Source organism: Rhizophagus irregularis, chromosome 2, assembly GCF_026210795.1.
Source record: "Rhizophagus irregularis chromosome 2, complete sequence".
In the NCBI taxonomy this organism is placed as follows: Eukaryota; Fungi; Glomeromycota; class Glomeromycetes; order Glomerales; family Glomeraceae; genus Rhizophagus; species Rhizophagus irregularis.
This window is the reverse complement of record NC_089430.1, coordinates 4568826-4594094: the sequence shown is the minus strand read 5'-3', so window position 1 is coordinate 4594094 and position 25269 is coordinate 4568826. Positions and strand designations below refer to the sequence as shown.

At 25.5% G+C, this 25269-nt stretch overlaps 8 protein-coding genes across 8 annotated transcripts; 2 read left to right on the top strand and 6 right to left on the bottom strand.

Annotated features, from left to right (window-relative positions):
* Positions 1-200: 200 nt before the first annotated feature.
* On the bottom strand, positions 201-752 carry OCT59_012356 (uncharacterized protein; the record flags this gene model as incomplete). The annotated part of the gene is made up of 3 exons (XM_066134398.1): positions 201-226; positions 310-354; positions 440-752. 3 exons carry the CDS (start codon positions 750-752, stop codon positions 201-203), a joined length of 384 nt encoding a protein of 127 aa, XP_065989668.1.
* Positions 753-4121: 3369 nt separating this feature from the next.
* OCT59_012355 (uncharacterized protein) lies at positions 4122-5348 on the bottom strand (the record flags this gene model as incomplete). The annotated part of the gene is made up of 5 exons (XM_066134397.1): positions 4122-4174; positions 4258-4302; positions 4374-4673; positions 5229-5250; positions 5340-5348. 5 exons carry the CDS (start codon positions 5346-5348, stop codon positions 4122-4124), a joined length of 429 nt encoding a protein of 142 aa, XP_065989667.1.
* Positions 5349-11350: 6002 nt separating this feature from the next.
* On the bottom strand, positions 11351-11700 carry OCT59_012354 (uncharacterized protein; the record flags this gene model as incomplete). Its single annotated transcript, XM_025331384.2, has 3 exons — positions 11351-11391; positions 11476-11520; positions 11583-11700. The coding sequence occupies 3 exons, from the start codon at positions 11698-11700 to the stop codon at positions 11351-11353; spliced, it is 204 nt and encodes a 67-aa protein (XP_025188617.2).
* A 1316-nt stretch (positions 11701-13016) lies between these two features.
* On the bottom strand, positions 13017-14676 carry OCT59_012353 (uncharacterized protein; the record flags this gene model as incomplete). Its single annotated transcript, XM_066134396.1, has 5 exons — positions 13017-13072; positions 13162-13470; positions 14059-14113; positions 14185-14345; positions 14460-14676. The coding sequence occupies 5 exons, from the start codon at positions 14674-14676 to the stop codon at positions 13017-13019; spliced, it is 798 nt and encodes a 265-aa protein (XP_065989666.1).
* Positions 14677-16179: 1503 nt separating this feature from the next.
* On the bottom strand, positions 16180-17095 carry OCT59_012352 (uncharacterized protein; the record flags this gene model as incomplete). The annotated part of the gene is made up of 6 exons (XM_066134395.1): positions 16180-16265; positions 16330-16386; positions 16474-16509; positions 16585-16635; positions 16732-16743; positions 16816-17095. The coding sequence occupies 6 exons, from the start codon at positions 17093-17095 to the stop codon at positions 16180-16182; spliced, it is 522 nt and encodes a 173-aa protein (XP_065989665.1).
* A 3868-nt stretch (positions 17096-20963) lies between these two features.
* On the top strand, positions 20964-21876 carry OCT59_012351 (uncharacterized protein; the record flags this gene model as incomplete). The annotated part of the gene is made up of 3 exons (XM_066134394.1): positions 20964-21000; positions 21375-21715; positions 21787-21876. 3 exons carry the CDS (start codon positions 20964-20966, stop codon positions 21874-21876), a joined length of 468 nt encoding a protein of 155 aa, XP_065989664.1.
* A 334-nt stretch (positions 21877-22210) lies between these two features.
* On the top strand, positions 22211-22836 carry OCT59_012350 (uncharacterized protein; the record flags this gene model as incomplete). The annotated part of the gene is made up of 3 exons (XM_025312904.2): positions 22211-22625; positions 22691-22747; positions 22817-22836. The coding sequence occupies 3 exons, from the start codon at positions 22211-22213 to the stop codon at positions 22834-22836; spliced, it is 492 nt and encodes a 163-aa protein (XP_025188614.2).
* A 1715-nt stretch (positions 22837-24551) lies between these two features.
* OCT59_012349 (uncharacterized protein) lies at positions 24552-25221 on the bottom strand (the record flags this gene model as incomplete). Its single annotated transcript, XM_066134393.1, has 5 exons — positions 24552-24556; positions 24621-24704; positions 24767-24811; positions 24978-25042; positions 25169-25221. 5 exons carry the CDS (start codon positions 25219-25221, stop codon positions 24552-24554), a joined length of 252 nt encoding a protein of 83 aa, XP_065989663.1.
* Between the last annotated feature and the right edge of the window lie 48 nt (positions 25222-25269).

The window sequence follows — 25269 nt, the reverse complement described above, 5'->3', positions numbered from 1 at the left end:
ATAGTTCTTTCTCATTCATTAGCTAATTTATAAAAAATGACATATAAACGATGTCAATTTCAACTTCAAATAAAGCTAATGTCAACAAAAAATTTGAATATTAATGACAAGTAAGAAAAAAATTATTAATAATAATAATTAAAAAATTCCAAGGCTCGTTTTGTATAACGGCTAAATGTTAAATAGAAAAAATTCTTGTCTTAACCTTCGGATTCACTAATTTGATCTATTAAAAAAAAAAAAAAAAAATTAGAATTGAACAATTTTAAAAATAAACATTGGTTGATTATTAATAAAATTAAAATATACCTTTATCACTAATTTTTAATTGAGAAATATCAATTTGGAAAAATTCTAATTAATAAAATAAAAATTTATTAATTTTTCTTTTTAATTTATTTCGAAAGTTTTTTTAAAAATAAACAAAATCTTTAAATACCTGAACATTCTATGCTTATTATATTATCATTTTGTTCATAATAATTATCAGAATTCTTTGGTTCAGGAAGATTATCAAAACTAAGTAATCTACTTGTATAAATAGCTCCAGGATGTTTTTCATAGGATAATGCAGAACTGGTTTTCATACTCACTTCTGCTTCTTTAATTTGTTTTTTTAATTCTATTTGATCTTCAAAATCATGCCACCATGGGTATATAGTTTTTCTAACTTCAAATGCGTCCGGTCGATTTAATGGATTTGCATCCAAGCATTTTTTAATTAAATCCACAATTAATGGTGGTATTTTCATATTAAACCTTGGTCTGAGCCCTTGACAAATTTTTATTGCTAAATTTTCGTCATGTCTTACATCGTAGTACGGGGGTAACCCAGAAATTATTTCATACATAATTATTCCAAAACTATAAACGTCTGCGGCTTTTGTATAAATTTGTCCTCTTAAAATTTCAGGGGCAATATAAGGTAAAACTCCATATATACCATTTTTTGTATTTTCCGATTCATTATAATCCGCAGGTTTACATAATCCTACGTCAGTTATACAAGTTTGAACATTATTCTTTAATACGTTGCCAGAATGTAAATTTCGATGAACTACTTCATTTTCATGAATACTGGCAAGTCCAAATGCGGTACTACATAAATAATGAATCTTATTTTCCCATTTTAATTCATGATAACTTTTATCCAAATAATTTCTTAAACTTCCATTCTCTGCATATTCCATAACCATCATATAATTTTTTGTTTTTGGATCTTGGGTTATTCCATAAAATTCTATAACAAATCCATTACATTTTTTAATTTTATAATGCAAAATAACCTAAGTATACCGTATATAAAGTATTAATAAAACGTTAAAAAAAAAAAATGAAATTTTTCAAAAATTTTTAAAATTATTTTTAATTATATTATACCTCATTTACCTCGTTTGTAAATTCTGATGTAACTTTTTTTGAATTATTCAAACTTTTCAGGGCCACGATCATATTTTGACTACATCTTTCCCAATTTTTATTTTTAGTATCCCAATATTGTATATTTCCATCCTTCCATTTTGCTCTATATATTTTTCCAAACCCTCCTTCCGAAATATATTTAATATCAGTAAGTCTCTTATAAGGTATCCATTCTAATGCTATTGATACATCATAATGTGCTGATAGTTGAGTACCTTGGATTAATTTATCTATATTACTATTACCACTAGACCATTTTTTGAAATTGTGTTTAAAATGGTTTACATTACAAAAAAGAGAATTATAACCACATTCTTTACATATATCATCATTATTAGAACCCATTGAGACTTTTTCTTTTAGGATGGTGTAGAAATTGGTAAATAGTTAGAAAAAAATAAATATGATCTTCGAAAACCGTAAAATTATTTGGGTTTAACTGGATGATTTAAAAAGGTAAAAATAAAGTTTGTGCGAAATTAAAAAAAGAAATTGTGTAATAGAAATTTCCGAGATCGTCCCGAAAGCTGGCAGCGCGAAAAGTATTTTAACCAAAGTTTAAGTGTATAATTTAATTGGATTAAATAAAATTATTACTGAAATAAGAAAGTTCAAAACTTAACTACGTTATACAATATTACTTTTCTATCATATAATTTATCCGAGTCGTTATCCAGGTTGTTACTGGTTTATTTTTATACAATTACCGATAATAAATTGTTTGCATATTTACTGCAATTTAGGTGTCACACGTACTGTATCACATGGTGTTGATTATTCATTATTATTATTTTTTTCACGAATTAAAATTTGATTATTGATTAAATAAAAAAAAATACTCTAATCTGTCATAAATTAAAAAAAAAATAAATAAAATGCAAGATTCTCACGTATGTTGCATTCTTTCGTTCTTTCTTTTAATTAAAATCATTGTTTCGAAAATGATTGCATTCAATTTTGTTACACAAGCTTAAAAAAAATGCATTTTATTAAAAAAAAAATCGTATGACAGAGAAATAATTAAATTTTATTTCTATGAACTTAAAAAAAAATCGTGTGAGTAAAAACTATGATTTAAAAAATAAAGATGAAACATTTAAAAATCTAATAATTGTAATACAATATTATAAATATTATGAAAGATCGAATTTTCAAAGGACATACAAAAAAGAAAAATCCGATGGCGTAACTTAAAAAAGTAATCCAATTTGATCGAAATTTATATCGCAACAATAAATTTTTTTAATTTTAAAATTTTATTCTAAGCATAAATGTTCCGTCGTGAAACCATAATATCTTTAATGTTGTGTCGTATGAAAAAAACAATGGCATTTGTGTAACATTTATATCAGCATTATATACATACCATGTAACATTTTCTAAATTGTTGTACTGAGTGAATTTTTTACTTAATCAATCATATCAGATATCCGATTAAAAAAATTAGCCAAATGAAATTACAATGCTTATATTATAGTTATACATTCGGTCATAATCTCACTATTGACAATCATAGTTTCCCTGGCGCATTTTTACAGTTTTTAATGACAAGATTGATAATAAAAAAAGTTAAAGTACACCATTTTCGAAGGAATCAATTTGTCGTTAGTAAATTCGAATTTATGTTCCAACGAAATTTTTTCGAGGAATTTTAAAAAATTAAAAAAATAAAAATAAAAATTTAAAACTCGGTAAAAATATTAAATTTAGGTCATTGATATTTTTGCGAATTTATAAAATTAAAAAACTTTTGTTTTTATCTTGGTTCAGTACACGTTAGAATTATCTTGACCAATTCGTTCGCTCGTTCAATTCTACGTCTTTGAAGGATATTTCCAAACTTGGTCCCAATCGGCGAGATAATATAGGATTTGGTCGTGGGACCAACATATCCGGGTAAAAAAAGGCGCATATCATTTTAATTTAATAATGTCAAATGTCAATATATACCGTATATCTTAGTATTTTAATGATAATTTTAACTTATTTTTACGATAATGGTTCGTCTAAGATTTCAAAATTTATGATAGTATACAAGCGTACAGTACACTTATAATGCATAAGTATAGTTTGACTTATATTTTGTGGTGACATAATTTCTCATATGACGAATTTAAATAATAACACATTATCTTGTAATACATAAATAAATTTGTTTTATAAGAAAAGGTTGACAAATAAGTCTAGAAGCCATTATTTCATGTATGACTAAATTTAAATTTACCAGTAATATTACCGGACATGTAGTGTCACGAACATTTTTGCAAATCTGACGAGTGATGACGGAATAAACTAAATAATTCCATTCTTCCTTTAAATTTAAATATTATTAAACTCTGGCTAATTTCATCTTTGTAAGTGTAAAAGTCGATAATAAACAATTCGATGGAATTATGAAAATTATTCAACCAAGAGCTTAAAAATGATCTACATTTTTAATCATAATGTTGGCCGGAATTAAAATTAATTCATATCAGTCACATGACACGTTAACTTCGCTCCGAGAAAAAAAAATTGGCATTTTTTCATGTCATATATTTTTTACTTAGGGATTAATTTTATTGAATCAATAATAATAAAATAAACGCAACATATTAAATATTATTTAAGCTAAGAAAATTGCAATGTAATTCTGAGATATGCAGTATAAAAAAAAAATAAGACGTAAAAACCGCTACTAAATATAAAATATTAATTAATTATGATTTTTGTTCTAAATTCTGTGCCTCGTCATTAGAATTGATATTTTGGTCTATAATATTATAAGAAATAGAAATAAAAATGTTAAACATAAATAAAAAAACAATTATTACAGATACAAGTTAAAAAATTTACCGTCTTCAATAATATTCGATTGAGAAACATCGATTTGTAAGGATTCTGTTTAAAAAAATTAAATTTTAAATTATTTTCTCATAACTCGTCTTTATAATAAAAAAAGTTAACAATACCTGAATATTCCGTGCTTGTTATATTATCGTAATGTTCATAATAATCGTCAGAATTTTTTGGTTCGGGAAGATTATTAAAATTAAGTAATCTACTAGTGTAAATAGCTTCTGAATGTGTTTCATATGATAATCTTAAATGGGTTGTAGGCTCATTACACGTTAATGAATTATTATTTATTTCTTCTGCTTCTTTAATTTGTCTTTGTAATTCTGTCGTTTGTTCATCACTTGGTTTATATCGCCATATTTCTATAATTGATTGAATTTCATTTGCTGTAGGTCGATTTAACGGATTTGCATCTAGACATCTTTTAATTAAATGCAAAATTAATTGAGGTACTTTGATATTAAATTTCGGTCTAAGCCCTTGGCAAATTTTTATTGCTAAATTTTCATCATGGCTTACATCACGGTATGGAGGTAAACCAGAAATCATTTCATACATAATTATACCAAAACTATAAATATCAGAGGCTTTAGTATAATTTTGTCCTCTTAAAATTTCAGGAGCAATATAAGGTAAAACACCATATGTACTATTTTTTGTATTTTTTGATGCATCGTAATCTGCAGGTTTACATAATCCCATATCAGTTATTTTATCAAAGTCTGTCATTAATATATTACCAATATGTAAATCTCGATGAATTAATTCATTTTCATGAATATGTAAAACTCCACATGCAATATTAAGTATATGATAAATCTTATCCTTCCAACTTAATTTATGATAATTTATATCTAAATAATTTCGTAAACTTCCATTCTTTGCATATTCCAAAACCATTACATAATTTTTCGTTTTTGGTTCTTGAGTTATTCTATAAAATCCAACAATAAAACCGTTATTTGCACCTTCTTTATAATGTAATGTAATCTATATATAAAATAAATTGCGTTAATACTAAAATAAAATTATAATATATTTAATATATTTCAAACCTTAGAAATTGAACTAATTATTACCTCATTCATAAACTTTAATGTAACATTTTTTGAGTTATCTAAAAATTTCAAAGCCACAATTATATTTTTATCTTTTTTATGTCTGTCAATCCGATTTGCTTTATATACCCTATCAAACCCTCCTTTTGCAATATATTCAATATTAAAAAATTTATTATAAGGTATCCATTCTAATGAACTCCTTATTTCATAGGTTGAATGTGCTGATAACTGAGAACTTTGAATAAGTTTATCGATATCATTATTACCACTTGTCCAATTTTTAAAATTTTGTTGAAAATGTATTGATTCACAAACATAATTACATTTTTCGCATATATCATCTAAAACGAACATATATTTTTTCTTTTTTGGATCTTGAGTTATTCCATAAAATTTATGATTTATCGTAGCCTATACAAAATATAAAATATAAATATATTAGGAAAAAATTATAATCAAAATTTTCATAAATAATAATTTTTTTTTTAATTTTACCTCGTTCATAAATTCTGAAGCAATATCATCTGGATTTTCTAGAGTTTTTAGGATTATAAACATATTTTTAGTCCAAGTTGCTCTATATACTTCTCCAAATTCTTTCAAAGTATATTCAATATTATTAAATTTATTATAAGGTATCCATTCAAATGCTTTTATTTTTCCATGTGCTGATATTTGAATATCTTGAATAAATTTATCAATAACATTATTACCGCTAGTCCAATTTTTGAAATTTCGTTGATAATGTAGTGCGTTACACGTATATTTACATTCTTTACATTTCCAATTTTTTTCATTATTAATATATAATGATTTAGTCCTCTTTTCTTTATCCATTAAAAAAATCTTTTGGATTAATGGAATAATTATATTTATTACTACGGAATTGTAAAAATTAGGGAAGATTGAACTAAAAAATTGCAGTTACAATATAAAAGGGCGAAATAGAAATTAAAAAATTTTAAAGATCAACCTGAAGATCATATGATATTAATGTTACCGAAATTTCCAAATTCCAATAGCTGACGAAAATTAAAGTTGTACTGTACAATCTGTACATCCAGAAACGAATAAGGACAACAAAAGAACAAAAGAACAAAAGAACAAAAAGACAAACTATTAAAGAAAGGATCAGAGGTTGACGTTATAAAGATGTACTAGTCACGTGAGCGTCAGACAAAAAATTTGGTGTCATGTGTCACTCACCCAGTATAAATGACAAATGTAAGATCGAATGTATGTTTTTCGCTTTTAATAAAAAAAAAACTGACAACATTAAAATACAGCATAAACTAGATCTACACTTCCAAACATGACAGAAGATAAGAATATATACTGTCATTTCTGTTATAATTAAAGCACCTGAAAACGAAAATACAGACGGTACACCTGCAAGACTTCCGGAAAATTTACAACGATTTATGACGATTTGCCCGAAAAATATCAAAGGTTTTGCGATAATCTTAGAACCTATGCAGAAAAAAAACTTATATTGAGTTTAAGATGATAGAAAGAAATATCGTAAAAAAGGAGTATGATTTGTTTTGTTTTGTTTGCTTTTTGTTTATACTTATTCGCAACAGAGATTTACACAATTAACCTATAGATTCTTCGTCTTTTCAATATTTTTCTGACTATAGCTGTTGTTACCACCGATTATTAACGTTCGGTCAGGTAGTAACAGAAAAATAAATAAGGATCAGTTAGTAATCGCAAGGTAATATGACGTTAAATGTCAGGTGTTAAAGCAAATCGGTTAATGTATGTGCAAATAATAAGCAATTGATAAATAAACGATAAAGTAATTAAAACGTGTATTTATTAATCTGTTTATAATCGGAGTGAAACTGTGTATAAATAATAACAAAACGATATGTAACCAAAAGTCAATATAGGATAGTGAACATTTTGAAGAAATAAACGAATTGTAATAAATCGGAACGGGGTTAATTAACACTTAGATATACAAATATTACAGCCGATAGAGGCAGTAATATCGTATTTTATTTATCTTTTGAAAATAAAACCAAGTATTTTCTCTCTACTCTACTTCCCAAAACCTTCACCATCAGCTGTATATTTATCATCTGAAATCTGGTACGAATTTTCTTATCGGACAAATTTAGCATCCGGCCAATTTTTTCTCCCGGCCAAATTCGCCGATCGTCACGATTTTGCCTGTTTAATAAGCCTCCTTGATCTTAGCCACCCAGCCATCTCTAAGACACTAAGCCTCCTATTTTCCGTCTATACGCATAAAAATAAATTAAATAATATATAAAAATAAAATAAAATAAACTAAAGATACATAACCTAAACTAATACAACCTAATATATCCTAATATATCCTATAGAAAAAAAACAAATCGTAACACTGTCTTATTCTTATCATTAAATCATTAACAAGTGACGTTAAAGAATCAAATCAAGCAAATTCATATCTTGCTGTGTTAATTGAACAAGCTATTGCAAAAATAGTTGATTTATATTGGAGAATGGGCTTTAATAAAAATTTATTCTTTATTCAATTATTATATTGATCTTCCCGGTGGTTGCAGGTGTCATATCGGCGGATTTGTTTCATCACCTAAATATGCTGAATTTTTGCCTTATGCAGGCACAGCAAAGTTAAGGATGCGTTACACGATATCCATAAAGATGTGTGATTAGAAAAAAATACAATTTTGATCGATTTTAATTTTAGCCGGAATTAACATAATTTTGGCCAGATTTATGATATGTAGATCAGTGTAACATCATATGATAACACTAAAATGTTTTTTTACATTCAATTTAATTTATAATTTTAAAAAGTACACAAGTAGTATATGAGTCTACAAGTTAAAACTTAAAAATTGATTTTAAATTATAAATTTAATCTATTATAGTATTTATAATACCTTAAATTTAAAGTATAATAAGAAAAAAAACATTACCACTTACGAAAAAAAAATAGTGAAATATAAAGATAACCAACCAAACTCTTTTCAAAAATTCACTTTCAAATATCTCTACAATAAGTCTTCTCAAATGAACCTATATAAGCAAAAAAGAAGAATTTAGAACAATATTTTTTTTAAAAAAGTTCTTTAATCTAAAAGGTAAAAACAAAAAAAAAGAAATAGAAAACTAGCCAAAAGAATAAAAAAAAATCTCCAGCACTAAATATTCATACAACTCACAAACTGACATACCCTAAGTTAGATGGGTTGTGACTATGTCGGATGGGTTAAAACACGCTTTTTTAAAAAATATTTTTTTTTTTAACATTGGCAAGTTCAAAAAAAAAAAATTTGATCTGCAACTCACCTGATGTGAAATCATGTGTTTGCTGATCAGTTTAGTATTACACAAAAGGACCAATGAGGCAATAAAGTAATTTTATCCCGTGAATCAAATCCGCCCATATGTATTAGCTGCTGAAAATTTTCTACCAACTTCAGCCTTAGAGTTGGTTGGCCAAGTAGTAACATTATCTGAATGGTTTGCTGAGTACTTTGGTTGATTGAATTTTAAAAAACGTTTTATTGAATGTGTACATCATTTGTTATTTTGTAAATTTCTGTCCCTGTAATCTTAATTGCTACATGAAAATGATATTGTGCAAATCGGATCATAGCTCATGTTTCTATTGCTGGACATTCATTAAAAATATATTTTCACAATTAAAATAAGCGAGTAATTAAATAAGTTTACTCCTTGAATAGACAAACAATTAAATAGATTATGATTAATTGTGCACGGGTTTTAAGTTTTAACGTATTTTTGAATCAGGTGATAGAGAACTCCCAATTTAGCCTTGTTTGTATTATTCCTAATAAATAGGCACTCCTTAATTTTTCGTCATAATCTCATATCATTATTGTGCTCGCTGCAAGCAAATTAATTTATAATTAATTTTCTTTATATATCAAGATTTTTTAGCTATAAAGTGAATTGGTATAATGTTGGTTGCCATAATAGTTGTAGCAGGTTGTAAAATTGTGGCATATTGTTATAAAATTGTAACTTTGTGCCATAAGTGACATAATGGTAATGTTCAGGGTGTAGCGACTTTAATTAATTATTTCTCTTTCCTTAATTTTTATTTCACAATTTGTTTTGGAAAATGAATAGTCATTATTGTCATTATTTTAAAAGGACTGGTTCCACACTATAGATAAAACTTAATTCTGACCGGGATTAAGTTTTATTAGTTTAATTTCTGCTAGTCTACTTTCGGCCCTTGTTTGTAAAAGGTAAGTTGATTATATCAGATCCCAATAATAGTTTTTGTATAAATTTATACCAAACGGGCTCATTGGCTTGAAATTAGCTCAAATTTATGCAAAAAAATAATCCAAATTTATGCCAATCTAGAGACAAATTTATACAAAAACTATTTACTGGGAGACCGATAGTAAAAGTGATTTTCAAAAATTAATTCCTGACAACTTACGGCATAATCTTGTATAGCAACTTTAAATATGGTATATTCGCAATTTTGAATTGTAATTCGAAACTAGGATTGCCAGCAGGTTGAATTATTACCAACGGAGGCAGGTGATTGACAGTTGCGCCACATTATCGGCGTAACCTGTCACACATTTCGGACGTGCTCCCCGGCTCCCCCCTTAGGAAATGAGTCATTTCTGGCCATCCCCTTACTGATTGGATATTTTATTTTCTATCAAAAAATCAAATACCAGTAGATATGTTCATTTCTTTGTTCGTACAACATTAACATTGGCGCAATCCACCTAGCCAATTGTTTTGGCACATTTTAAAAAATACATAAATGTTTGGCATCGACAATTTAACAGCAATTTATTACCCAATCATATTTTTTTAAAAGAGCAAAAAATTACAATGAAGAAAAATATAGAATAAATTCTTGGATTTAACTTGTGGGCAAAAAATCTTTTGTTCAGCTGGAAGAAATATAGTTCTGGCCTGTCGATTGTATTAAAAATTTTATGTAGAATAATACTAATAGATATTGCATCAATGAGACAAAGATCATGCTTTAAAATAGTAGTCTATATGATTGCAAATATATTTGATATTAATTATTTAGCTATTGATAAAAAATACGATCCTAATAGACTAAACAACAAAAATTATTAATAAGTAAAGAAAAAATATATACAATTAATAAGAATTTTTAATAAAACAAATTAAGAATGATGAAAGTTTGTGATCTCTGATAATATTTCGTCGCAGATTGTCAGGACGCCTTATTCATATCATCAATAGTCATTCAAATTATTTTCAAGATTCGTTATATGTTGAAGCAATTGTTTCAAGTAAACTTGCTTTAGTCGAATACTATACAATATAAAATAATTCTTTTTAAGGTTTAATATAGCAGTAACGATATATAATTTATATTTTCCAATTTTCTAATTCCTTGCAACCTTAACAAAATGTTCATGTTAAAGAATAAAAAAAAAGTTTATCAATTTTATTTATATGGTGAAAACGACAAAAAACAACTCCCTAAATAAAGAAGATTATCCACTAATAACGACATCCACATTCCATCTTTGAAATGTATTAATAAATTATTTTTTTCATTAAATTTGTTTAACATGAAAATTTCCATACTTATTAAACTGTTTCATATCAACAAATGTAAATCTGCTGATAAGATAGAAGAAAATGAGGATGAGGTGATGTGAAAGCGATGTTAATTCTTCATCGAGATGCACACGAGTGCATTATTCTTGTATGTACGAAAGAAAGAAAATTTTCATTTACTATACATTACAAATAAGTGTAAATTATGATTATTTGATCGGATTGCTAAAATAAAATCTCATTTTCATTTTCCGAACGTTAAGCACATTCATTTATATTAAATTTTTAAAATAATTTAAGATCCAAGGTATTTCGTAAATACAAATTAAAAGAAATAAAAATAATTCATATTTATTTAATTTAATTTATATAATACTGTACAGTATATGAAATAAATAAATGCATTATAATGTATGAATATACAAATATAAGATAAGGTCAAGTACCTGTAACTATAATAAAAGTTACTATCATAAATAAGCTAGTTTACTAAAATTTCTTTTTGTTCCATCTGTAATATTGAAAAATATTATTATGTTTAATATTTAATATAATAAAAGTAAAAAACAATACATTAGTCTATCATTATACATACCAGCATCACTAATTTTCAACTGAGAAAAATCAATTTGTAAAGATTCTGTTTAATGAAATAAAATTTATTAGCATTTTTCATAATTAATTTACAAAATTATTAATTACCTGAAAATTTTTCACTAATTATATTGTCATTTTGTTCATCATAATAATCATCAGAATTTTTTGGTTCAGGAAAATTATTAAGTAATCCACTTGTATAAACAGCTTCAGAATGTTTCATATGATAAACTAGTTAAAGGTACATTACTGGTTGGCAAATTATTATTGATTTCCTCTGCTTCTTCAATTTGTTCTTGTGGTTCTGTTTGACTATCAAATTTGATCTAAAATTTCTTTAATTTTATTTTCGATTTAATGGATTTGCATCTAAGCATCTTTTAATTAAATGAATAACAAGAAAATTTTGTTTTAACTCCTGTCCTATCGGGATTGTTTCTTGACAGTTAAATTTTGAGTATTAGAAGTAGGCGCCATTAATTTGGAAATTCCGTGTCACGAAAATAGAAAGTTAAGACTTCAGGTGAAAGTTAATTTTATAAAACAATAACTTCAATATTTCTTTCTTTTTTTTTTTATTAAGAGCTTAAAAATTCAATCTAATGCCGACCGATTATAAACAATTATTAGGTTATAATTATAATTATAATTATATTTCGCAATTTCTCTCACGTTCTTTTTTTTAAAGAATTATAAATCGAATAGATAGCTAATTTTTATAAATTTTTAGTGATGTTTACAAAAATATCTCAGAATTAAGAGACGTATCTATTCAAAATTCTTTTCTCGTTTGTGTATTTAGTTTATCCAAAAAATTACACTTATCAAGAATAATTAATAACGCATTAATTTATTCCGATACTGTTACGAACTGAATTTATAAATCAGATAATTATTATTTACAATATTTTGAACAAGTCCATCACATCTCAAAAGGTTATAAAGTTATTTAGTATCAAGTGCAAATATTGTCCGCGTGACTTATTAATATTATCAAACGATTATTGGCCAAAATTAAAAATTTCGGTAAAATTCACTGTAAATATATTTTTTTAAACACAATAGTTTATTATTAGAATTTGAAGAACTTTTACTTCAAATAGACTTTAAAAGATTAAGAAATTTTATATAAGCAGCTTGAATAAGTAAAAGCCTATTTGAGACGGAGACAAAAATTATTTGATATTTAATAATAATCGTCAGAATTTTATTTAATATTAAGTACGGTGTAGTGAAAAAAAATTACTAATAGCCCAAAATTTAATTTAAAATTTGTCTCGTATATTGCTCAATTACAAACTGATTTTTATTTATATTAAGAAATGATAGCTCTATAATCAGTGTTGAACAAAAATACATATACTTTAAAATATATAAAAAAATAATAAATAGATAAGTAAATCAAAATATATTTATCATCTTCGATGACAACCTATGAATATTTTAATGTCTATGAAATTAGAAGGTTTATTAATAATATTACTATTAATGAAATCACATTCACATTTAATTAAACTTACGTTTGTTCATACAGTAGATTCAATCAATTCTAAATGATTCAAAATCATTGCTATTGTCTGACTTTAGAACACTTTCTGTAAATGATTAGTAATTGATATAAATAACTTTGATAGATAGCCAAGTAAATTAGTCTATTATAGTTAAATTATGTTAATTTAAATACCTGAATATTTTTTGCTTGATATATTTTCATATGACTTATAATAATCATCAGAATTTTTTGGTTCAGAAAGATTTTCAAAATTAAATGGTATACTTTTATAAATAGCTCCAGGATGCTTTTTATTTGTCATAGACGAATTATTAAGTAATGATTTATTAATTTTTTCAGCTTCTTCAATTTGTTCGATTAATTCCGTTCGAGTTAATTCTTCTTGATTCTCTTCATTCTTTATATAATACTTATTATATTCTTCTCGCCATCCATGAAATGTTCTTGCAAGTTCTCTTATGTCTGGTCGTTTTAATGGATCTGCATCCAAACATCTTTTAATTAAATGCAAAATTATTTGGGGTACTTTAATATAAAATTCGGGTCTTAATCCATCACAGATATTTAATGCAAATAAAAGGTCATGAGCAATATTTTTATATGGAGGCGATTCTGAAATTACTACATATATAATTATGCCCAAACTGTAAATATCAGATGCTTGGGTGTAATTTCCTCCTCTTAAAATTTCAGGTGCCAAATAAGATATAACACCAAACTTATCTTCCTTACTTTCTAATTCATTATAATTTGCTGGTTTACATAATCCCATATCAGTTATACATGGGATTGAATCACATACTATATTTCCAATATGCAAGTCTCGATGAATTAATCTTTTGCCATGAATTTTATAAAGCCCACTTGAAATATTAAATAACATATCAAATTTAGATTTCCACATCTGCAAGTTCAAATCCAAATTCACTTGAGGCCATTTATCTATTTTATATTTTTTATTCATATCTTTTCTTTTTTCGTTCAAATAACTTAGTAGATTCCCCCTTTTAGCATAATTCATAACCATAATATAGTTTTTTGTTTTGGGATCTAAAGATATTCCATAACATCTAATAACTTGTTGCGGTGCCTTGACTCTCTGTATTCTTAAATGGATTGTAATCTAATTATCGTAAATAATTAATTAGTAAACAATAATTTAAATCATATTAAAATATACAGTGTAAATTATACCTCATTAATAAATTCCATTGTAATATTTTGTGATTTACTTAAACTTTTAAGAGCTACAAGTTTACTTTTATTAAGTCTACTCCATTGATTCTTACCCGTATCCCAGTGTGAAATATAGCCATCTTTCCATGTTGCTTTATGAACTTCACCAAATCCACCTTCTGCAATAAATACAGGGTTATTAAATCTATTATATGGTATCCACTCTAATATTTGACAACAATTTTTTGCTGATAATTGAGTATTTTGAATGAACTTATCAATATCATCATTACCACTAGCCCATTTATCAAAATTTTGTTGAAATCTTTTTGAATTACAAGTTTGACACCAATTCTTTCCTGTAATTATTTCATTACATTCCATACATCTTCCATATATTTCCTCATTATTTTTTGAAATACAACTTTCACAATATTTACTTTTTGTATCACTTATTTGTTTGCATCGATAGCATTCGCGTATTCGTTCTTTTCCATCTAATGGATGCATGGCAAAATTAAATTAAAAATTTTATTGTTAAAATCTTTTTATCTTGTAAATTCATCTACTGAAAATTTTTGTTGGAAATAATTGTTAATGGAACGATTTGGAACGGTTTATACAGTACTTTATATACCGTACTTCAGATGATCGACATGATCATGAGGGTTGTGTAATATCACATGCAATCTATACCATTTATTCCAAAATATCAGAGATAGTTACACCAAAATGTTTTGACCATTACTTTATTCTTTTATTCTTTATTTTGATTCTTGCCAAAGAAAAAAAGGCTTATAACTCTAATCCCGAATGAGTTTTCTATTAATCTTGTTAAAGATTCATTTTTGCTATATTGTAAGGTATGTGTAATTGTTTATTTATTTATTTATTTAAAATGAGGTAGCGAAAAATCATTATATTAGTCAATGAAAATGATCAAAATTTCTAAGCCACGCCGATCACAATTTTTTCTCTCATACTATTTTTAAATAAAAAACTATAGGATTCTGATGTACGGCGACTGTGTCACCGCCAGTCATAATTTTATTGGCGCAATTAGGAAAAAATTGTATGATAACTTCTGTATTATCTAAATTTATGAAAATAATATAATGTAATGATGTATTCCTTTTTTTCAAATTATTAATATAAAATAGTTATAATTATAATTAATCCTGATATGAAAAATATATTTCATTTAGATTAAATATTAACCCATATATAAGGATCATTTAAATTATGAATTAAGAACATTATATTAATGACATTTATTTGTAAATTTCTAGGATCTAAAATTTATCAAACGAAGCATATTTCTCAACAATTACTAATGATGTCTCGACAAGAACAAACAAAGCTCTGGAATCCTTACTAAAGGGAAAACATTCATACTGCTGACAAATATTTGTAAAAATTATATGGTCTGGACAAAAAAAAAGAAACATGTATTGAAATTTTAATATGGAATAATTAAGTTTATATAGTTGTAGTTAAATAAATAAAATGAATTATTTAAATTACAAACTAAGGATATTGCAAACATTGTTACTAGGGATGGCAACGGTCGGTCATGGTCGGTCATCGGTCGGTCATAACCGGTCAAGAACCTTTGACCGACCGACCGACCGTTTGACCGACCGGTCTGACCGACCGGTTAACCGACCGTTTGACCGACTGGTTAACCGATCCTGAAAACGTTTGCGAAACGTAATTCAATTGAAATACTTAATAAAAAACGTTTTCGCAACGTTTTCTATTAAAATAATTAAAAAAACGTTTGCGAAACATTTTTTTTATTAAATTACGTTTCGCAAACGTTTTCAGGATCGGTTAAACGGTCGGTCAAACGGTCGGTCAGAGGTCTTTGACCGACCGATATCGGTCACGGTCATGACCGGTCATAACCGGTTAATGACCGTGACCGTTGCCATCCCTAATTGTTACTCTAATCTTAGGGTTTAAATAATTTGAAATAAATAACTAATTTATAAAAAAAAATAATGTATTGCTTTAATTTAGTAAATAGTTAAGATCCATCTTACTCGTAGTATAATTTATTTGCATATATTGGTATCCAATTTCATGATATTGTACTTCTAAAATTATAATTTATTACATTAATAATGATAAATAATATATGAAAATTTCAGTAATAACTACCTTCATTATTATTTGAATTGACCTTTTTATTAGGGTTAACAGTTAAATCTTTTTCATCTATTTTATAGTAATAAAAAAGAAAATTGGTTATTTGATTTATATTTTATAGTATTATAATTAATTATTAAAAAAATGATCTATTACCATTAAAATAACTTCTTTTATTAGATTTTTCTTCTGCTTTTTTAAATTAAATATAAATTAGAATTAAAAATCAAAATCTAAAATTCATTTATATTAAATTGCTAATCCTACCAATAATCAAACCATCTTGTAAATTAAAATCAAATTGTATACTATGATAAGCTATAAAAATAAAGTTAATATAAAAAAAATATTATTATTATTAAGTTAACCATAAACAATAATATTAAGTTCAGTTAACCATGTTATAATAATTACCATCTTGTTCTTCTATTAAGTAAATAAATAAAATGAATAATTAATATTATAAAAAGTAAAATTATACTATAGAAAAATTCATACCTTTTGTTGCATTCCTTGGTTCAGGTAAATTTTCAAAACTATAAACTCTACTATTATTCCAGTTACTAGAACCTTTACTAGAATTCTCAAAAAAAGAATTATTAGTAGAGCTAGAATTTACATTAAAATTTGTATTTAGAGAATTATAAGTATTTGTAATGTTGATTATCTGTTCATAATTTTCATTTTGACAATATGACCTATAGATTTCTGCTATTTTAACAGAAAGAGCAGAAATATCAGGCCTTTTTGTTGCATCAGCATCCCAACATTGTTCCATTAATTCTTTATATTCTAAAGGAGTGCCTGGTATTATTTTTGGTCTCATTCCATTTATTATTTTTATTGCAAGATCATAATCATGTTTATTAATAAAAGGTGGTGGTCCAGATGAGATTTCCCACATAAGTATGCCAATACTATAAATATCAGATGCAAAAGAATATTTCTTTTCAACAATGACTTCAGGTGCTATATATGAAAGATTACCATATATACTATCTAATGGTATATTAGCTGGTCCACAAAGTCCAAGATCACTGACATAAAATTTTTGATTAATTTGACTAAATAATATATTTCCAGAATGTAAATCTCTGTGAATTGCATTCTCTTCATGAATTATAGAAACTGCTTGCATTATATAATCAGTAATTTGAATTCTTTTTTTCCATGTGAGTTTATTATGATTTTGTTGCAGATATTCTCTTAAATTCATATCCTTATAATCAATTACAAGCATATAATTTCCATTAAATGGATTTTGAGTTAAACCAAAACATTGCACTATAAGAGTACCTTTGCTACATATGTGTAAATGAGATATACCCTACAAAAATTAAAAGAAATTGCAATTAAATTTTTTTAAAAAATAATTTTAATTATTGTATATACCTTCTCAAGCCAACTTTTATTAGCACGTTCAACATTTTCTAATTTTTTGAGCACTACACTTGTCCATCCATCTCGTTTTAATTGTTTTTCTTTTGGATTCCACTCTTCGTAACATCCATCAATCCAATCTGCTGTATATATTTCAGAACATCCACCCTTGGTTAAATATTTAATATTTTGTAAATTATTATATGGTATCCATTCTACTATATTATATGGACTAAGTGCTTTATTTGACATTGTTTTATTAAATTATTAATATCATTATTTCCAGATGTCCAGTTTGAAAAATTTTCTTTTAAATAATTTCGAATACAGTGTTCACAATATAATGTAGCTAAACATTCATAATGACAATTTTCACAAATTCTTTTTTTACCTTCATTTAAAAGAATTTTAAAATAATCAAATCCTTCATTTAGTATTTTTACTACCATTGATTTTTCATCCTTTGTAAGAGATCCGTCAGCAAGAACTGTTTGCATTCTATATTCATGTTGTTTTTCTAAACTATTATGGATATTAAAATCTGTTAATGCATATACTCTATTAATTGTAGCTGAAATTATTTCTTCTCGAATAGTAGCCATAATACTGTGATAAAATTTAAAACATGAAAGGATGAACGGGAAAAAGGTCTATTAAATTCTGGAGTGAGTTTCAAAAATTTCCGTAAAGGGACCGTGTTCGATTACGGGATGTACCGATTGTACATTGATCACTATAAATAGCCAGACATTCTGATTGGCTTATGATCACGTGAACGAACATGGCTTTTAGACGATGGGCAAGAACATATGAATTCTTAATCACGTGAGTGAAATTGATAACTGAAAAGAATTTTTTTTTAAAGCGTAACAAAAAAAAAAACTTTAATAGGTGTATATAATAAATTGAAACGTTATATTTATTTTATTATTCATTTTTGTTCGTTATTATACTCATTGTATTTCTTTGATTTTGGTACAAGTCACTAATTTTTGTTTATTAATATTTGTCTTAAAAAGAAAAATGTTGTTTATGGTACTATTCGAATCAACTAAGTTTTTATGTCCATTTTTTTCTGATAATTAATATTCGTTGGTGTAGGTTTTTATAAAATTAACAATATACTTTATTAAATCATTATATAAAAATGTATATAGTGATGCATTAAAAAAAAAATTTCACATCCAAAAGAGGAATTTATTTTGTGCGGGTCTGCTGCGTGATGAATAAGTTAGCAATTAACGGTTACACCACATTAGCATATAAATTGTTATTTATTTATGGCATAAAAAAAAAAATGTCTACTCAATTTTTTTCGAAATTAAGTCAAAATCTTATTGAATTATTAAAAGATGATGAATATTATGATATTACAATTGAAAGAAGATCCTAACGTAAAATATTTCGGGCACATACAAATATATTATGTTATCGTTCTCCATATTTAAGAAGAACAATAGCACAAATAAAAAAAATAATGATAATATCTTAACTCATATTAGATTAATATCACCAGAAATTTTTCAAATAATTTTAACGTAAGAATTTTAATAAATTTAATTTAATGTATCATCATTTTTTAATTTCTATTCATTTAACCTTTTTTTTTTATTGTATATTGTAAGTATATTTATGGTGGTATTCTTTCTTTGAATGATCAGAAAATTTGGAATTATTGGCTACTGCTGATCAACTTCAACTTCAAGAATTAGTTGATTATTTACAAAAATATTTAATTTGAAAATAAAATCCGTGTGTAATCTACCAACAACTAAATATGTACGTAAAATCAAAAATCGACCAAAATAAATTTCTAAAATATCAATTATGTTAATATCATCAAAGAAATGTCAACTTGAATAATCAATCAATCACGAAATTGAAATTTAAGCTCCAGGGAAGTATTGTTGTGATAATTTATGATAATCTTATGATATTAAACAAGTTACGAACTGTATATTCAAAGTAATAGAGCAAAATGTATTGATTAATATGGAATTTTAAATTTTGATAATTTAAATAATTTAAAAATGTATTTATAATACAAGTTCATAATTTATTTGAGCTTTTGATAACTTAAAATAGTGAGAAACCTAAAATTATAGAATTTTTGTTGAAGTCAGGTTTTTATGGAAATTAAAATCTAAGTTTATTAAAAATGTTTAAATTTGAAATGATTTTTAGATTATTTCGATCAAAAAGAAAAAATTATTGAAAATTCATTACGATTTTATAACAAACATTCATTGATTTTTATAGTAATAATATAACTAATTCACGCTACGCTATTGCTTACAAAATAAAAAAGAATTAGTTTGTATTGTATGGTCCATGTTTCAAGTTGCATATTGAGTGAGTGAGTGAATGAGACTAGTGCTTTGATCCGGATGAAATCCGTCATCCAGATTACACAAAAAAAAAATCCGGATTATATCCGGTTTGATCCGGATTGAAATCTGGGTCAGAAATCCGGGTGAAATCCGGAATCCGGATCAGATTTCATATATAAAATTTTTTAGATTGCATATGACGATCCATATTAGAGATAATGGTACTTATTAATACAATTTGGTAGGTTTTTTTAAATTTTGTAGCCTTTTTTCTGATTTGATTATTGAATTTGAATTAGCTTATTTTATCGTAATTCGGGCCGGCACTATTAATTTGGCCTGAGTTACAAATTTTATTCAAATTTTGATAAAATTAGGCTTAAAAAACAATATCGCTTCTTAAATTATGATTTTACTTAATAAGATTAATAAAAATGTAAAAATAATTTTCACTTTAATTATATTAAATAAATTAATAATAAATAAATAATTTTTTACTAATCATCAATTTATTGTTGTTCATGACAAAATTTATATATTACAAATTATTTATCAGTTGCGAAACTAATAGACTATTTATTTATTACAAAATCTATAAAAAATATTAGAAAAAATTTTTTTTTTCTATCCGGATTCCGGATGAATCCAGATATTTTTCATCCGGATCAAAATCCGGATCAAAACCGGATATCCGGATGAAAAAAAAATCTGGATTCATCCGGATTCATCCGGATGGACTAGAAACGGATCGAAGCACTAAATGAGACACTATATTCTAGATAATTTTTTTCGGAAGTTAACGTAACAAATTAAACTTCCTATTTTCATCAATAAATTAACAGGCGAATTTTTTAAAGTAAACTCTAGCGTCTTTAGTTATTGTATATATATAGGCAACAACTAGCTCTACGAATCTCTTCAAACCAGAATTACATAATGCCGCCTGTATTATCCAAAAAGGAAGGATCTACAAGTTAGTTTGTGCAAACTCTGTAGGGTATGGTTAAACATCACGAACAAAAGGAACACGTGACCAAACGTGGTACAGAATAGAACGGTCTAGGCCTTTCTTTATTTGGTAATAAACAATGTAGATCTGTATGGAGAAATTTTGCATACCCTGGTATCCATACACTACATGTTACTACATGTTATCGTTAACCGTGGAATTTTTTTTCACATAAACTTACTTCTAAAAGAATTTATATTATAAAAATGAGCTTTATTAATGAAAATCAATTAGTATCTGAATTTGATAAATTAAATATTTTCAATAAAGATTCTTATTCAGTAGAAATTAATCATGAAAATTGTTATGATCCAAATAATAAAAATTTTGGTGTAAAGAATGCGTTCCTCGTTGCGTAATTGAAGGATGGACCAGTGGAAATGATGATATTAATGATTTTATCAAGGATACGATTTATGATGCACATGAGGAATATATTGGTGGTGGTGTATATTATCCATCATATCTTGAATGGGTTCCATTTGATAGATTTAAAGGTATTAAACAAATAGGTGAAGGTGGATTTGCAAAAGTGTATTCTGCAACTTGGGTTGATGGTATATCAAAATACATTAAACAAGATGACGGAAATTGGATAAAATGTGAACCTAAATCCATAAAAGTTGTTTTAAAAAGATTAAATGGATCACAGAATGTGTCAGCTGATTTTTTAAATGAGGTATTTTTTTTCACATATACTTTATATTTAAACTATTAAAAAATTTATTTTATTTTAATTTTGAATAATAGCTTAAAACACATTGGAAATTAAATTGCTTACAAGATAGTTCTTTAAAATTTTATGGAATAACTAAAGACCAGAAACAAAAGAAATTATAATGGTTATGCAATATGCAGATGATGGAAATTTGAAAAATGTTTTATCAAGTAATTTTAACAACATTTATTGGATTGAAAAAATTATTTATTTAATGAATTCAGTAGATGACCGTAATAATTTACATAAATTAGGATATTTCATAAAGATTTCCATAGTGGAAATATATTAAATATTGATACAAATTCTTACATATCAGATTTTGGATTATCTGGAGCGTTAAATGAACAAAAATTAGATAATAAAATATATGGTGTGTTGCCATATATTGCTCCAGAAGTTTTAAATGGAGAACCATATACATTATCCTTAGATATTTATAGTTTTGGTGTAGTTATGGCTGAATTATCATCTGGAAAACCACCTTTTCATAAAAGAAAACATGATAATAGCTTAGCATTAGAAATATGTAATGGACTCAGACCAGAATTTGGAAAAGGAACTCCCGAAATTTATAAGAAATTAGCTCATAGATGTATGAATGCTAATCCAAATCAAAGACCAACAGCCAATGAATTACACAAAATATTAGAATGTTGGTATAATTATTTGTTTTATACGAATAATGATGAAGGAGAAGAAGTTAGAGCTGTATTTAAAGAAGCTAATAAAGAAATACCAAATATTTCTACCTCATATGAAAAAAAATCTGATGCTATATATACTAGTAGAGCATTTACATTTAAAAATTTATCAAAACCCATTAATTCATCTTTTATTGTTACTACATATCTTAATGAAGATAATGAAGGTAATGCTAATTTTTAAATTTTATAAAATAATTAAGATAATGGCTAATTTTATTTACTATAATAGGTTGTCAAGATTCTCAATTAGTTGATTTGGATATTTCTAACTCATTAAAATTAAGAGGTGAATATAACTTATTACCTTATCTATTTTTATGATGTTAAAATAAACTAATAATTTTTTAAATAATAGATGATGATGTTGATAACTAAGTGAATCAAATTCAAAATTTTATACCAAATATTGTTTTTTTATTTATTTATATTATGGTTATACTAAGAACTATGTGGATTTTATTTATAAATGTTTTATATACTTTTAAAATAATTTAAAGGAAAATTTTACTTTCATAGCTTCATAATCATAATGATCATTTTTATTCCTTGCTTTAATTCTATTGTTATTATTCTCACTTCTAGTTTGTTCAATAATCTATTTCTCAACTTGCTTAAAATAATAAAATATCCATAAACAATATTTTTTGAAATTATTAATTTTCATAGTGAATTGACACATTAATCGTTTTATGTCTTTGTGTAATAATAATTTTTTTTATATAACAGATATCTTAAAATAAAGAATTATAAATTATATGATATTCTTCAATCTTTGTACTGTAACTCATTTATATAGTAGAATTAGTAGTGAAATAGCTTAACATTACTTTCTTTATTTTATGGGTTGTCGTCACCGTAGCCAACAAAAAGAAATAACTTTTTGAATAAGAAAATTGAAAACCATTATTTGAAGTCCACTTTAACTTGTATCAAACAGTTCGTAATGGGAGTGAATAAACAGTTGGTGATGTTGAAATACGTCAACAAACAAATATACACTTTTTGAACTGCCAAAAAATATTTCTGATTTTTGTTAAAATCGAATTAAACTAGTGTTGTGAATTGTGATAAATTACAAATGAATGTTATTTGGTATTTCCATTTGGTTATAAACAACTCTGTATCACGCAATGAAATCAAATCTTACAATAATATTATTAATATATGAACGAAATTACTTCTTAAATAAACCATTATATATTTATTAGATCATGGTTACCAATAATCATTTTACTGACAATTATCTCACCGACAGACATTACACTGACAGGATCATTTTACAAACAAATGTTTCATCTCACTGACAAGGGAATTTAGAATTAGAGTTAAAAAAATTAGGATTGTTAGGTAAGGAACTAGGGATAAGATTAGAGTTAGGATAAGGTTAGGTAAGTGGAAATGAGCCAGACCCAGATCACACTATATTATTATTTCACACGATTGAAATTACTATTATAAGTAGTAACTTTTTAATAAGACATCAATATAAAAAGTAAATATAGGAGAAATTTTAATTAAAATTGCAAAAAATTAACCTTTTACCCATCTCACAAAGATCATCTTTTGTAAAATATAAAAGCAACGCCATTTCTGGGTGTTTGTATAGGGCAATTGATATTCTGTGTTAAGTTTGCAATATGGAAAGGCTTATTATATAATAAATTTAAGAGCTCATTGTAAAAATTTATATTAGTACATATCATTATGAATCATAGATTTTAGACATTGAATTGAAACAGATTAGTCAATTTCATCAAACAATTTATATTTATGTTAAAAGAACATATTATAGACTACTGAATTGACTTTAAATAAATTTATTTCTTTATGCAGTACTTATAAAATTCAAAATTAAAGTTAATTTATATGATAACTAAATTGAATGAATAATTTAAATTACAAACTAAAAAAACATTGCTAAGTATTTTATCTTACTACTCTAATCTCAGTGTTTAAACTATTCAGAAAAAAATATAAAAATATAAAATAAATTCAAAGAAACCAAAATCTATAAAATATTAAATACTATCAGGAATTTCCGATTCATCTTGTTCTTCTGAATGAAGATTTGGATTATTAAGTATTCCATTTTAGTCTGTAAGATAAATGAATTAGAAATTATGATATTATTGAATTGATATGATTTAATATGTAAATACCTTCAAGATTGATATTCTTAGTCTGTTGTTGCATTGTTTCAATTTTATTATCCATTTGAGCTTCTTTACTATTAAAATCATCAACTATAAAGCAAAATTCAATTAGTAAAATGATTAATGAATATCATATCATAATAGACACTTACTATTATCAGGAATTTGAAAGACATCATATGATTTACTATAATATGCTACAAAGAAATAAAAACATTAGGTATTATAAGTAAATAACTTTCAAATAAAAATTGTCATTCATATCTTCTTTTTCTTCTATTGTTATAATTGAGAATTTTGAAAAAATATAAATTTTACAATATTAAATTTCATAAATAATGATAAGTATATGATAATTAATACCTTCTGTTGCATTTTTCGGTTCAGAAAAAAATCCAAATTGATGAACTTTACTTGCAGATAATATGCTACTTGTATAGTTTGTTTTAAAACTACTTGTTTTATTTATTTCAAAATTTTTATTTATTTCCAATTGAGTTGGCTCATTTGATTTTTTTTGATGATATAAATTAATTGCATTTATTTTTTCCCACAGTGTATAAGCATCAGGTCTTTTTAATGGATCAGCATCCCAACATTGGTTCATTAAACTTTCATATTCTAAAGGGGTTCCTGATATTATTCTTGGTCTTAT